The sequence below is a fragment of the Apodemus sylvaticus genome, chromosome 5 (assembly GCF_947179515.1).
Source record: "Apodemus sylvaticus chromosome 5, mApoSyl1.1, whole genome shotgun sequence".
In the NCBI taxonomy this organism is placed as follows: Eukaryota; Metazoa; Chordata; class Mammalia; order Rodentia; family Muridae; genus Apodemus; species Apodemus sylvaticus.
In genome coordinates this window covers 24,550,798-24,566,377 of record NC_067476.1, presented here as the reverse complement: position 1 = coordinate 24,566,377, position 15,580 = coordinate 24,550,798, and the positions used below count along the sequence as shown (strand labels likewise).

The window sequence follows — 15,580 nt, the reverse complement described above, 5'->3', positions numbered from 1 at the left end:
GGTTCATTGTGTGCTTTGAGCATTAGTAAAGTTTGTTTTATGAATGTGGGTGTCCTTGCCTTTAGAGCATAAATGTCCATCTTGGTAGATTTTTCCTTTGACCAGTATGAAGTGTCCTTCCTTATCTTTTTTGACAAATTTTGGTTGAAAGTCAATTTTGTCTGATATAAGAATGGCCACTCCAGCTTGTTTTTTGGAACCATTTGCTTGGAAAATTGGTTTCCAACTTTTGAATATGAGGTAGTGACTGTCTTTGTTACTGAGGTGAGTTTCTTGTATGCAGCAAAATATTGTGTCCTGTTTATGTATCCAGTCTATTTGTGTATGTCTTTTTATTGGGGAATTGAGTCCATTGATGTTAAGAGATATTAAGGAAAGGTGATTGTTACTTACTGTTATTTTCATTGGTAAAGGTGGAATTCTGTTTGTGTGGCTACCTTCTTTTGGGTTTGTTGGAAGAAGATTACTTTCTTGCTTTTTCTATGTATGGTTTCCCTCCTTGTGTTGATATTTTCCACCCATTATTCTTTGTAGAGCTGGTTTTGTGGAAAGATATTGTGTAAATTTGGCTTTATCATAGAATATCTTGTTTTCTCCATTTGTGGTAATTGAGAGTTTTGCTGGGTATAGTAGCCTGAGCTGATATTTATGTTCTCTTGGGGTCTGTATGACATCTTTCTAGGATCTTCTAGCTTTCATAGTTTCTGGTAAGAAGTCTGTAGAAATTCTGATAGGTCTGCCTTTATATGTTACTTGATCTTTTTCCCCTAGTGCTTTTAATATTCTTTCTTTGTTTAGTACATTTGGTGTTTTGATTATTATGTGACAGGAGGAATTTCTGTTCTGGTCCAGTCTGTTTGGAGTTCTGTAGGCTTCTTGTATGCTCATGGCTCTCTTTAGGTTTGGGAAGTTTTTTACAGTAATTTTGCTGAAGATATTTACTGGCCCTTTAAGGTGTAAATCTTTGCTCTCTTTTATATTTATAATCCTTAGGTTTGGTCTTCTTATTGTGTCCTGGATTTCCTGGATCTTTTGGGTTACAAGCTTTTTTCATTTTGCATTTTCTTTGACTGTTGAGTCAATGTTTTCTATGGTATCTTCAGCACCTGAGATTCTTTCTTCTATCTCTTGTATTCTGTTGTTGATGCTTGCATCTATGACTAGTGATTTCTTTACAAGGTTTTCTCTCTCCAGAGTTGTCTCCCTTTGTGATTTCTTTATTGTTTCTACTTCCATTTTTAGATCCTGGATGGTTTTTTTCAGTTCCTTTACTTGTTTGTGTTTTCCTGTACTTCTTTAAGGGAATTTTATGTTTCCTCTTTAAGGGCTTCTACATGTTGATCCATATTTGCCTGTATTTCTTTAAGGGACTTATTTATGTCCTTCTTGAAGTCCTCCATCAGCATCATGAGATGCGATTTTAAATCCAGATCTCGCTTTTCCAGTGTGTTGGTGTATCCAGGACTTGCTGTTGTGGGAGAATTGTGTTCTGAAGGTGTCATGTTGCCTTGGTTTCTGTTGGTAATGTTCTTGCATTTGCCTTTTGCCATCTTGTTATCTTTGGTGTTAGCTGGTCTTGCTGTCTCTGACTGTGGCTTATCTGTCCTATAAGCCTGTGTATCTTTACTCTTGGGATTACTCTTCTTTCTGTGCCCACAGGTATGTATGCACTCCTGGGAGACCAGCACTCTTGTAGTGTGGTATTTGTGTATGTAGTTCTGTGGCCCAGGATCAGCTCTATGCTCTGAGGCATCTTCATAGTCATGGGAGGTTAACTATCTGCCTGTGCCACTTGGATATGGCGCAATGTGGCAGAGGATGGTCCTTATCTGGAGACATAAACCAGAAGTCTCCCACCTGAGGGTTCAGGATGGGTTCCTCTGAGCAGCAGGGGTGATCTTACCTGTGCTCTCAGGCTTCTCTGCACTTCTATGGAGGGAGTGGCAGTGGAAGGAATGCAAGGGGAGTGGTATTCAGGAGGTCAGGGTTTTGGTGTTTGCTGGGTAGCAAATCATGCAGGGGCCCCCAGCTGCAGCTCTGGGGCTGTAGCTCCAGAGGTGGGAGGGGGTTCTTACCAACTGCTCCTAATGCAGTGGATTCTCTAGGATGGATCAGTATATTGTGTCTTCATTGTGGCAGACCCGCCAAGAGTCTGCCCCAGCAGATAGGCCAGGTTGTGGAAGCCCACCAGTTTTAGAAAGACTTACTTGCTTATAGAGATTTGGCTTTGTCACAGCACATTTCATGTAACTACCATTAGAATCCTCAACATATCATTTTAGTTTTCTGGCCTTTGTTTTGGATGAATGTAGAAAGAATGAGAGTTTGAAGGAGTTTTGAATGAGCTATGCTAAAGGTATCTGATATATCTGTTCTGCTCATTCAGTTCTTTTGTAGATTTAGTTGCTTACATCTTTGAACTCACTGGGTAAATGGTTCATACCCAATGAATAGGCATGTATAGATATTTTCTATTGGTTTGTTCCTGAATACCTAGTTTTGCTGTCTTAATGTGACATTTATATTTTTGAGGAGAAAAACTAAAATTGAGTAAGTTGATGTTCGCACTAATAATAACTGTTTAGATGTGTAAGTAAATATAGTACTTAATATTATAGCTATTAATCACTTATACATCTTAAGGATATGGCAATACCTTAATTTTGTGAAGTTTTATAATTTAATAAAAATACTAACTTAAATGTAATTATTTTGAATAGAATTTTGAAATTTATTTATTACTGTTCCATGCATGTAATCACTGTGTCTTGGTCATGTTCTCTTTCGCCTTCTTCCTCTTCCCTCAAGTGTTTTTGATCCATCCTTCTTCCCTATTCATACCCTTTCCCCCCTATTCATTCATTCATTCATTCATATTTATAATCTACTCAGACAAATCAGTGTTACATGATAGAATGCCAGCTGATCGTGTTGACTTTATCCCATGTAACTTGTGTTGGTAACTGTAGCTAGAGGTAGTTCACAAATGAAATAGTTAATCCATATTCACAAGATGACATCTCACAGCACCTGTTTTAATCATGTAGCCTCTACATTTTTTTCTGCCATGATCTCCAAGCCTCGTGTAAGGTCTGATATAGTTACTCCATTTAGGGATGTGTAGTCAATAGTCACTTAATCTGAGCATGGATATTGCAGAGAAAAGCTCTGACTAAGGTTGAAGGCCACATGAATCTGTGTTTCTACACATAATCTTCAGAAGGCAGTTTGTTAAAATGTCTATTTATCTAGACAAGGTTTCTCCCTAGGGCCTGTAACCAGGTTTACAATAATTAAACCTGAATTCTTTCCTGTTGAATAGAGTTTTTTATAGAGTCAAGAAACTGGTTGGTTTATGATCATAACTTTTGTGCTATTATTGTTCCAGTGGGCATATCTTGTCTATAAGATTGCTACTGTAGCATGCTGGGTTGCTTCTAAATAATGCCTCTGATAGCTTTTCTACCTCAGTGGCTTGTATAACCCTCTGGCACTGTGAAAGCCAGACAGCATAGACGAAGTTCAGGTCAGATTTAGCTTCATTTTTTTTTTTTAATATTTTTATTTTCTATATTCTTTGTTTACATTCCAAATGATTTCCCCTTTCCCGGATCCCCCCTCCTCATATGTCCCATAAACCTTCTCTCCATCCCTTCTCCAATCACCTCCCTCCTTTTTCTCTGTCCTTATATTCCCTTCCAATGATAGATCAATCCTTATTATTAGATTTATTCTTTATTTATATTTTCAAATGTCCCCTTTCCTGATCTCCCCCCAACCCCCCAAATCCCATAAGCCATCTCCCCTCCTCCTGTTTCCCAGTCAACCCTCCCCTGCTTCCCTTTCCTGGTATTTCCGTATACTATGGCATCAAGCCTTTCCAGGACCAAGGGCCTCTCCTCCCTTTGATGTCCAACAAGGCCATCCTCTGCTGCCTATGCATCTGGAGCCATGGTTAACTCCATGTGCACTTTTTGGTTGATGGTTTTGTCCCTGGGAGCTCTGGGAGTACTGGGTGGCTCATATTGTTGTTCCCCCTATGGTGCTGCAAATCCATCAGCTCCTTGGGTCCCTTCTCTAGTTCCTCCATTGGAGACCCTGTGCTCAGTTCAATGGCTGGCTCAGGGTGTCCCCCTCTGTATTTGTCATGCACTAGCAGAGCCTCCCAGGTGACAGCTATATCTGGCTCCGGTCAGCAAGCACTTGTGGGCATCGATAATAGGTCTGGGTTTTGTAAGTGTATATGGGATGGATCCCTAGGTGGGGTAGACTCTGGATGGTCTTTCTCTCAGACTCTGCTCCACCCTTTATTTCTGCATCTCCTTCTGTGGGTATTTTGTTCCCCCTTCTAAGAAGGACCATACTTTGTTCTTCCTCCTTCTTGGACATCATTTGATATGTGAAATGTGTCTTGGGTATTCCAAGCTTCTGGGCTGATATCCACTTATTATTGAGTGCATACCATATGTATTATTTTGTGATTGGATTATCTCACTCAGGATGATATTTTCCAGTTCCACCCATTTGCCTAAGAATTTCATGAATTCATTGTTTTTTAATGGCTGAGTAGTATTCCATTGTGTAAATATACTCTATCCATTCCTCTGTTGAGGGACATCTGGGTTCTTTCCAGCTTCTGGCTATTATAAATATGGCTGCTATGAACATAGTGGAGCCTGTGTCCTTATTATTTGCTGTAGAATTTTCTGGGTATATGCCCAGGAGTGGTATAGCTGGGTCCTCTGGTAGTACTATGCTCAGTTTTCTGAGGAACTGCCAAGCTGATTTCCAGTGTGGTTGTACCATCTTGCAATCCCACCAGCAGTGGAGGATTGTTCCTCTTTCTCCACATCCTTGCCAGCACCTGCTGTCTCCTGAGGTTTTAATCTTAGCCATTGTGACTTGTGTGAGGTGAAATCTCAGGGTTGTTTTGATTTACATTTCCCTGATAACTAAGGATGTTGAACATTTCTTTAGGTGCTTCTCAGCCATTAGATATTCCTCAGGTGAAAATTCTTCGTTTAGCTCTGTACCCCATTTTTAATAGGGTTATTTGGTTCTCTGAAGTCTAACTTCTGTTCTATAACTACATTGTTTATGTCTTCAGTATTGGTCTTGCCTTCTAATTCTGGTGACCAACAAAGAGAATATGGAGTCCTTTGGTTGTATTTGCAGGAGTGTGTAGCTAGATTGTACGGTGTGTTAAAATTAGATACATCCATGCTTGTGGCATATATGATTAGAATAGTAATTTCATCTTGATGCATTGTTCCTTTATTCAGTATGAAGTAGCCACCTGTATCTTTTCTCATTAGCTTTTGTGATGGTTTTTATATGCTTGGGCCAGGGAGTGACGCTATTAGGAGGTGTAGCCTTATTGGAGTAGGTTAGTCACTGTGGGCATAGGCCCATATCCTAGCTGCATAGAAGTGAGTCTTCTGTTTGCCTTCAGTATACGATATAGAACTCTAAGAAGTTGGTACCAGGGACTCTGGGGTATTGCTGTGATGGGCCTGACCATGCTTTTGTTTGGAAAAATGTGGAGTTTGGAACTTTGGATTTGGAAAGCAGTGGGATCCTTTAAATGGGGCTTAAAAGGATATCCTAGTAGGAATATGGAAAACTTTGTTTTTGAGAGTGATTTGATTTGTGTGGGCCTGAACATTTTCCATAAGCATAGCAAGCTGAGAATAGAAACATATAAATTATGTGGTTGGAGTATTAAAAGTGCACCAGGAAGTGAAATGGAGCTGAGTCCTGTGTTCAAGAAGAAAACAAATTAAAGGAGGCTAAGGCAAGCAGTTCTCTGAGTTCAAGGTCATGCTAAGAAAGAGCAGGTTCTAGGTGAAGAAAAGCTTAGTCTGGGTGTGGTGCTACACACCTTTAATCCCAGTATTCCGGAGACAGAGCCATGCAGATCTCTGAGTTCAAGGTCAAGACACAGAGCAAGTTTCAAGACAGCCAAGTTTAGGCATTGAAGGATTTGGAAAACAGAAAGTGAGAATGTAAACAGAACAAAGTGGACTGTGTTCCAGCCCCAGCAAGCAGCAGAACTCAGCAGTTTCGACCCTTTGGCTCTGGCTTTAGAGTCAAGAATAGAAGGGACTACTAGGACAATTGATGCTGGTTAGCTGGAGCTATGAAATTAGTGGTGATAAAAAAGAGACCAGAACCACTGACATGAAATCTGGGAAGTGTTTTCTGAGAGCACAAAGAAGCTGTGTTCCCAAGATAGCCAAGGTTGTACCTTGTGCTGCAGTTGTGCTTGGTAGTGTATAAGACTCACCCAGGTAGTACTGGTTTTGAAGGTATCAAGGCATCACATTATGAAGAAAAACTGAGGTTTGGCACTGTGAGAGGCTATGGAAGGCTACTGGTGAAGGTGCAGCCTCAGTTATAGTTGATAGCCCAGGACTGACGGGGTCATGCAAAGGAGTTGAGGCTTGGCACCATGAAGAGAGCCTATGAGAGGCTATTGGTGTAGACTAGTTGTAGTGGAAGACCCCATTGTATTGGAGACGCCAGCCAGTACCATGGGATGAACACCAATAACAGCAAAAGCAGTGGAGTGGGTCAACCTGAGCTTAGAGTGCTACAGAGTGCAGAGGTGAAGAAGTGACCCCAGCCCTCTGGAGGAGCCCAGAAGATCATATGTGGATACTGAAAAAGAAGCTGTAACATTTCAGTTGTCTTGGAGACTCCATGATGTTCAAGATGCTAGAGCCATGGGCTATCTGCTGAGGAAAGCTGCCAACAGGGAGTGGAGCCAGCTCAGGAGAAAAAAGTTTGTTGCAGTCAACAAGGATGGAAAAAGGAGTTGGAGACCTGAAGACTGCTTTGACATCATGCCTGGAGATGTAGAGTTTGGAGTTTGTATAGCTGGTTTCCTGTTTTGCTTTGGGGATTACAGTTAAGAGATTGGATGAATCTTAGAAGAGTTCTTGAACTTTGGAATTTTAACATTGTTGAGATTGCTATAGATTATGGGGTCTTTTGAAGTTAGACTAAATGTATTTTTTATTATGCTACGTTTAGGTACAGCCTCCATAGGTCATGTGTTTGAACAAACCTGTGGGGAACGAATGCCAGGGAGTGGAATATGATGGTTGTATATGCTTGGGCCAGGGAGGGGTACTATTAAGAGCCTTGGTGACAATGGACTGAACCTTAGAACCTGTAAGCCAACTCTAATTAAATATTGTTCTTTATAAGAATTGCCTTGGTCATGGTATCTGTTCACAGCAGTTAAACCCTAACTAAGACAGTTTTGATTTGAAGTGTGTCCCCCACACACCTTACCCTCAGATATTATAACACTAATACCCGTGTGTTGCCTAGATCCACTTGCCTGGACTAGCTTTTTCATTTTTCACTCCTTGGAGGTAATGTCTGACTTTTGTGGTGTGATGCAGTTAGTTCTTGGAGGCAACAAATAGATGACTCCTGCTTTTTGACCCAATTTACTATTCTGTTTCTTTAGATTAGGGTGTTGAGAATGTTGATATTCAGAGTTATTGAAAAGTGTCTATTGGTTTTTGCCCTTTTGCTGATTTTGTAGTGTTTTTTCTTTCTCTTTGTCTTTTGCTGAGTGTTATTTTAATGTGGCTATTCTTTATTGTGGTCTCCTAGACAGGTTTGTTTGTCTTCTCCATCTGAAGCATTCCTTCAAGAAACTTCTGAAGTGCCTGCCCGCTTAGTGGTAATAACTTCCTTTAGTGTATTTTTATTATGGGAATTTTGTATTTTTCCTGCAGTTCAGACAGATAATTCTTTTGGATTAGCCATTGTTTCCTTTCAGTGCTTGAAACACACAGCTTTAAGTTTTTCTTGGAGTTTCAGCTGAATAATCTGCTGTTACTCTAACTGGCCTATTTTTGTATGTGACTTCATGTTTCTCTTGCTACTTTGATATACTTTCCTCTTTTTTTCTGCTTCAGTTCTATTTCTGCTTCAGTGTATTTACTGCTTCAGTTAAGTATGACAAGGGGAAGATAAGGGTCTTTTCTAGTCTTACCTATTTAGTGTCCTGGATGTCTCTACTATCTGCACTGGCATTTCTTTTTCTGAGAAATTTTCTGTTATGGTTGATTTTATTTTTAATATTCATTTATTTATGATACTGAATCTGTACGATGTTGTCCATGCTGACCTGAAACTGTTTTTTAAAAAATAATTTATTTATTTTTGTTTTAACTATTTCTTTTCTTTCTATTCATGATGAGAAGTTTGTTGCTACTGTATTAGGGTTACCTAGAAGAAAACTCTGTATCAGGATTTTCTAGAGGAATAATTTATAGGATGAATCTCTCTATTTTTATACAAAAGGTATTTATTAGAATGGTTTAGAAGCTGTTGTTCAGCTGATCCAACAGTAGCTGTCTAGAATCCAATAGTTGCTTAGTCCACAAGGCTGAATGAGTCAGCTGGTTGTCAATGTATCTGGAATCAGGAAGAAGCAGGCTCTAATGCCAATGCAGGAATAGTGTTGCCAGTGGAAACTAGTAGGCAAAGAGAGAAAGTTTCCTTCTTCCATGTTCTTCCTTGCCAGCAGAAGGTGTTGCTCAGATTAAAGGTGGATCTTCCCACTTCAAGTTTCTGGATTAGAAGTTGGTCTTTCTTCTTAAAATGATTTATTTATGCAAGAAAATCTCTCATAAGTATGCCCAGCCATTTGAATTTAGTTAATACCAAATGTAGTTTAGTTGACAACCAAGAATAGCTATCACAGCTACCTTGAGTATAAGAGCAATTCTTGTGTGGATACAACTTATCTCTAAGCAGCAATGCATTTATGTTACCAGAACTGAAAATTTCTATCTGAGCAGTTTATAATTACTGAAAATAATGGAAATTTCTTTAGCATTCAGAAGCAGTTCTTGGAGAAGGTTCTTATATAATCACAACTTAAAGGAGATAGTTCCTACAGTTAAACTTGAAATTGGATGTTATTAGTTATTATTTGATCTTTAAACTGGTATTTTAGACATAATTTGGGAAGTAATAATTTATACTACATGCACAATTTTAGCCCTTTGCGACTATTTTTATTTCTTTTTGATTTTTAAAATTTTACTGTTTGAGTATTTCACAAATGAATATTATGGCTTTTGATTAAGTCTATTCCTCATCATTCCTTGAAGTCTTTCTTATCCCACTGTTACTTTTTCTCTAAATTTTATGTATTCCTTTTTAAATCCACAAAGTCTATTTGCATGGTTGTGAGGCATCCACTGGAGCACAGGAATTGTATTAGGGGACTCTGTTCACAGAAACAGTCTACCCCCAACACCCTCCAGCAACTGTTAGCTGTTAGAAGCTCTTCAACTGCAGTGTGTGAGGGAGGTATAAACCTTTTCTCCATCCCTGTTTGAATTTTGGCTGGCTTGATTTTGTACATGCAGTTACAGCTGCTGCGAGTTTTATGTGGGCAACACCCATGTTATTATAGAATAGCAACAATTGGATATTATGGCTAGCTCTTACAATCTTTTTGTCTACTTTTGAGTGACGATCTCTGAGCCTTGGAGGTAGGGAGGTTGACAGAAATGTCTCATTAGTGCTGAACACTAAATAAAAATAAGAGACCCCAGAGTCTCTTATTGTATGTAGTTCGACCTGCTTTGAGTATTTATATTAATCAATATCTCCTGCAAAAAGAAATTATTTTTGATGAAGGTTGAGAGCTGTGCTGATTTATAGGTATAAAAATAAGTATTTAAGTTGTAACTTAATACTATGTTTATGTATTTGAATAATAATAGAAAGGCCTAAGGCCTATCCAACTATAAATTCTTAGCCCAATTAGCAGGTATGAGTTCCATCCTGTGGAGCAGACCTTAAATTCAATGAGAACATAGATAAAAGGTCCCCAAATCTTGTATCACTATTACACATTGGGTTTATCTTGCTACCTTGTTTTTTTTTTGTTGTTGTTGTTTTTTTTTGGAGAACATTTGATAACTTTTCTCCTCCAGCACTGTAAATAGCACCTTTGGTTCAGTGAAAACCAGCCAGCAGAGATGAAGCTTCTATGTCAATTCCAGTTTGACTTCTGTCACTTCTGTGTAAATGTAACTTTCATTTGCCAGATGTAATTGTCATCTTTGAAGTTTACTGCTAAATAAACTCAGTCTTCCTTGCACTTTCTAAACTCTGGCTGGTTCAACTCAGTTGGCTCCAACTCCTTTCCAAGTTTACTGATTCAAACTGGTTTCTCTCTGCTTCAGACTGAATTGTTCTGCCTGTCTGTTCTGGCAGTCTGTTCTAATTTCCTAGCTTCTTCTCATTCCCTTGCTCCTTCTGTTTTCACCTTCAACCTGTTTCTGTAAAACTGTCATGGGTAAACTACCCCTGCCCCCCGACCCCTGCTTCTATGCATCCTTAAGTAGCCTCTCTTTTCTGTTTGTTCTCTTGAAATTTGGGCATATCCTATCTCTGACTCATTCTGTCAATTCGTTCCCTGATTCAGCACTTTGTCAGCCCCTCAATTCTATGTTACTTTCAAAGGTAGCTAGCTGCTTCTTTATATAAAGACCTTACTTTCATTGTTTGGGATTACAGGTGTATATTAAGGGTGTGTCTGCATTCTAGCCAGAGCATACTATTATCCAAGGCATGCCTGCATTCTAGTCAGATCACATAGACCTAGAAGTCTTTGGATGCAATCCCTAGATTGAGTAGCCATATTGCTGGATTAAAATTCCTCTATACTATGACTTAAAATATGATGTCTTTAGCAATATGATTTTATCATCCCAGTCTAGAGGATAACAGAATGATGACAATAGGTTGTATTTGTTATTATTTTGGTTTGGGAGGTCTGTATGACACCACTGACCATTTGACTAAGCAACACCTGGTCCTGAGTTTTGTGGTTCATGTGTATGATGCCTGTGTTAGGCATTATCCCTCATATAAGGTAAGTACATTTAAATGCTTTTCTGTGTCTATACATGCATATTTTAGACAGCTTCTACAGTAATAGTTTTCTATACAGCTGTCTCAAAATTCTTTGGTGTTAGTTATTCCTCTGTGTTTCCACCTATACCCTTCAATTTTATACCCTTCTTAATCTTCTCCACCCCATTATTCTCCCTATCCCATTTGTACCACTTGTGTTCTTTATGGCCACTTCCTTGAAATTTCCTCTACCTATATCTCTTTTGTAGTTTCCTGAATTTTAAATTACTCCAATTTAAGTATGCATATCTGATGATTCGAAGCTAGTATACACATAACAGGGAGAGCATGCAGTGTTTGTCCTTCTTGGTCTGGGTTAGTTATGACTATATTTAATGCAGCGCATTTGCCTGAAAAATTAGTTTTTCTTTGCAACTGAATACAATCCCATTTTGTTATTTATCAGTTGATGGACATCTAGACTATTTTCATTTTGACTCCTGTGAATAGAGCAGAAATGAACAACTATTTCTATAGTAAGATATAGAATCATTTGGGAATATGCTCAGGGGTGATGTAGCAGGACCTGTAGTAGATCCGTTTCTAGCTTTTTGATGAATCCCCACACTGATTTCCAAAAACTGTCTGTGACAGTTTGCACTCCCACCAACAGTAAATAAATTTCTCTTTTTTCACAACTGTTCTAGCATTTGCTCTCACTCATTTTCTTTTTTAAAAGATTTAATTTAATTGTTTATTTGTTTATTTAATATGAGTACACTGTAACTGTATTCAGACTCACCAGAAGAAGGCATTGGATCCTATCACAGATGGTTGTGAGCCACCATGTTGTTGCTGGGAATTGAACTTAGGATCTCTGGAAGAGCAGTTGGTGCTCTTACCACTGACCCATCTCTCCAGTCCCTCACTTAATTTTCTTAATCTCAGATTTTCTGATGTGGAAGCCACAAAGTAGTTTTTGTAATTGTTTTTTGCTTTTGGTACTTTGTGTGCTCTTCTTTCTTGTACTGTTTTCCACTCCTTTTCTTCCATCCTTTCAGCCCCTTAACACTAGTAAGAGAAAACAGAAAAGAAAGGAAAGCTATCCACGGATAAAGTCAAGGTTGGAAAGGGGCTGATGTTATGGTCAGACTGCTTCCTGATGCTCAGGGTATAGAGTTCTTTGGGGCAAGTTTGATCTTCACCATCAGATATCTAATTTTTTCTTCTTCTTTCTTCTTTGTACATGACTACCTAAGAAATTGCTACCAATAATAACCAATAACACACTAACAAAACAACTGGAGTTTTAGCATTTGTATACCCTTTTAAAATGTTCCCAGAATTCTGTCACACAATTCTAGAAACTATCTGTAGCTGTCAAAATCATGCCCCTGCTAGAGCATGAGACAAATCATAGTCAGCTGCTGAATACAACCCGAAACAACCCCGTATTCCACATCTTGGGATTAAAATGAAAACATTGTTGCAATATATCTGTGTTTTCTAAAAAACCAAAATTCCAGAATCCTCACTACAAGTTTTAATTTGAGTTGTTCTGATGTCTAAAGATATCGACAGATTTGAAAATATTTTTTGGACATTTTTATTTCTTCTTTTGAGAACCCTGAGTATATTTCCATATCCTATTTTAAAAAATAGTTTGTTTTCTTGGCATTAACTTTTTTGAGTCCTTTGTGTATTCTTGACACCAATCTTCAATTGGGTTATTATTGATAAAACCTTTCCCTCATTCATTAGATTGCCTTTTCATTCAACCTTTGTTACATGGAATCAGTTTAGTTTCATGAAATGGAATCATTTAGTTCCCATTTGTCAGTTGTTGCTCTTGGTTCCTATGATGTCTTGATGCTTCTAAAGTTCTATTCAAAAGGTGCTTATTTTTGTACTTTCTTCTCTAGTAGGCTCACAATATCATATCATATGTGGAAGTTATTGATCTATTTGGAGTTAAGTTTTGTTCAGAGTAAGAAATTAGGCTTTAGTTTCATTCTTCTATATTGGGTGCTACCCAGTTTGTTTAGCACCATTTGTTGAAAATATCTTTTTTCCAACTGTATGTTCTGTCTCTGTAAAAATCAATGTTTCTGGAGCTTGAAAGATGGCTCAGCAGTTAAGAGAGCACTGGCTGCTCTTCCAGAGAACCTGAGTTCAATTCCTAGCATCTACATGGCAGCTTACAACTGTCCAAAACTTTAATTCCAGAGGATCTGGCACCATCTCACAGACATGCAGGCAGAACACCAGTCCACATAAAAATAAATAAATCTTTAAAAAAATAAAATCAGGTTTTTGTTAGAGCTTAGACTTTTATTTGGATCTTCACTTCTAGAACTATGTCTATGTTTATGCCAGTACCATAACATGTTTATTACTGTGCCTCTATCGTTTAATGTCAAATGCAGAATAGTGATAGCTCTTGCAGTGTTTTTAACTGTTGAACATTGCTTTGGTCATTTTGGGTCTATGTGCTGGCGTATGAAATTTAAGATTGCTGTGTAAGTTTCTATGAAGAAATGAATTGGAGTTTTGAAAATACTTATTTTTATTTTGAATTTGTACATATATATCTTAGGGTTTTTATTGCTCAGAAGAGACATCATGACCATGACAGCACTTAAGAAGGAGAACATTTAATTGGGGCTAGGATCTGGTTTCCGAGGTTCATTCCTTTATTGTCATGGTGAGAAGCATGGTGGCAGTCAGGCAGACATGGTGTTCGAAAAGGAGCTGAGCTTTCTCATCTTGATCTGCAGGAAGCAGAAGGAGATTACCAGACTAGACTTGAGTATCTGAGACCTCAAAGCCTGCCTGCACAGTGATACACTTTCTTGAACAAGGCCAAACCTTCGTCTACAAGTGCCACTTCCTATTGCCCAAGCATTCACACATATGAGTCTATGGGGCAACATTTCTATTTAAACTGTCACAATTTATATTTTTGTTTTTAGCCAAAGGGTTTGCCTGAATTGGCTCCCCTACAGCTGGAATTAAAGGTAATCCATACAATGTGAGTACAAGGAAACCAAACTTGGTCCTGTTAAGAATAGCTCTCTTAACTTCTGAGTCATCTCTCCAACTCCTATATTGTCCTATAATGTCTCCTATAACTCTGCTTTTTAGAGGTCTTTTTATCTTGTTTTCTTCAGTTGTTTTTAGCATTCGTTTTTCTTTTTTTCCCTCTGTGGTTAGGTGTAACCACTTTTTAAAAAAAGGTTATTCTAAATGGAATTATTAACCTGAGTTCCTCCTCAGTGTATTTGTTGTCTGTATATAAGATGTCTACTGATTTCTGTGTGTCAGTTTTGTGTTCTGTCACTTTTCTGTGACTATTCTGTTGTAGGTATAATGTTATTGTACGTTATGTAAAGATTATCCCTGTATTATTCAAATGCTGATTTCTTTGCCACCATATCTTCTGGTTGCATATCTGTTATTTAGAGAATTTTTTTGTTTCAATGTTGTATAAATATTACTCCCCAATTATTCCCTGATTTGTCAATAAAGAAGCCGGTCAGCCAGTCATTGAGCAGTGCATAGAATAGGATTGGGTTTCCTCTCAGACAGGGGAGAGGGAGAGAGAGGAAGTAGGATTCAGCAATGAGGAGAGAGTCCAGGAGGCATAAGAAAACAGCTGGATCAGGGGAAAACCATAAAATGCAACTCTCTCAGGGATTTTGGCTGGGAGGTAGCCATATTAGTTTAGGTGATTAAACTAATTTAATACTGCTCAGTTGTTGTGCCATAAATTTGTTAAATAAATAAAATAGTTCTGTTCAATTATTTGGGAGATAGCTGGGTTAAGAGCAAACTGCAACATTTATAAAATCTCCACTAACATTTTGGTACTCTGAAAATTAAAGTAGTAAGTTCTTAAGTAAGTGAAATACCAAGAACAACAATAGCAGCCTGTATTGTTTGGGGGTCTCTGGGAAACATCTGAAGGTACTTTTTCACTTAGTCCTAGGCTTTTTATTTGGCCGCGTATAGTTTCTATGATGAGCACAGTTCTATGTGTAGGGTAACTTCAGTTTTACACACACACACACACACACACACACACACCACAAATGAAGATTATTACATAGTATGTTTACTCCTGACCTTTTGAATATATCATTATACTTAGTTATCCCTCCCTTAACATCTCTTACCCTATGTACCATTCCTCCCAACTTACTTAAAACCTTTTCTTACTATTCTTCCTTCCCCTTCATACTACCTGTGTCCTACTGTTACTTTCATTCCTTAAGATTTTTTTCCCTTCCTTTCCAGTGATCCCTTTCCAGCTTCCTGGATTCTGTAGGTCTTCCAAGTTAAAGAAACACATCTAAATATTTTATACAAAGTCTCACACATCAGTGAGAACATGCTTGTTTTTCTGGGTCGGAGTAACTTTACTCTGTGCAATGTTTTTTTGTTTGTTGCTTTTCTTTTGCCTCTCACCGATTTACTTGTAAATTTCATAATTATTTACTTAACAACTGAATAAAATTTCATTGTGCATAGGTATCACATTTTTGCCGTCCATTCATCAATTGATGGGTCAGATTCCATGTCCTTGTAAATATGGACAGAACATCTCAGAACATGGGTAACCATTTGTCTCTAGAGTAGGAAATTGAGGTTCTTTGGGCATATGCCCAGAAGTGGTGTTGTT

General features: G+C 38.2%; 1 protein-coding gene across 3 annotated transcripts in view; it reads left to right on the top strand.

The window, feature by feature from the left end:
- The window catches only part of Gtdc1 (glycosyltransferase like domain containing 1), a 390,109-nt gene that overhangs the window by 103,408 nt on the left and 271,121 nt on the right, over positions 1-15,580 (top strand). Inside the window, exon 3 of one of the 3 annotated variants that reach the window (XM_052182439.1) lies at positions 7,630-7,699. The exons of the other annotated variants lie outside the window; for them this stretch is intronic. Within the exon in view, the coding sequence (XP_052038399.1) occupies positions 7,630-7,699 (70 nt within the window). The remainder of the gene's footprint in view (positions 1-7,629; positions 7,700-15,580) is intronic. 3 annotated transcript variants of the gene reach the window in all.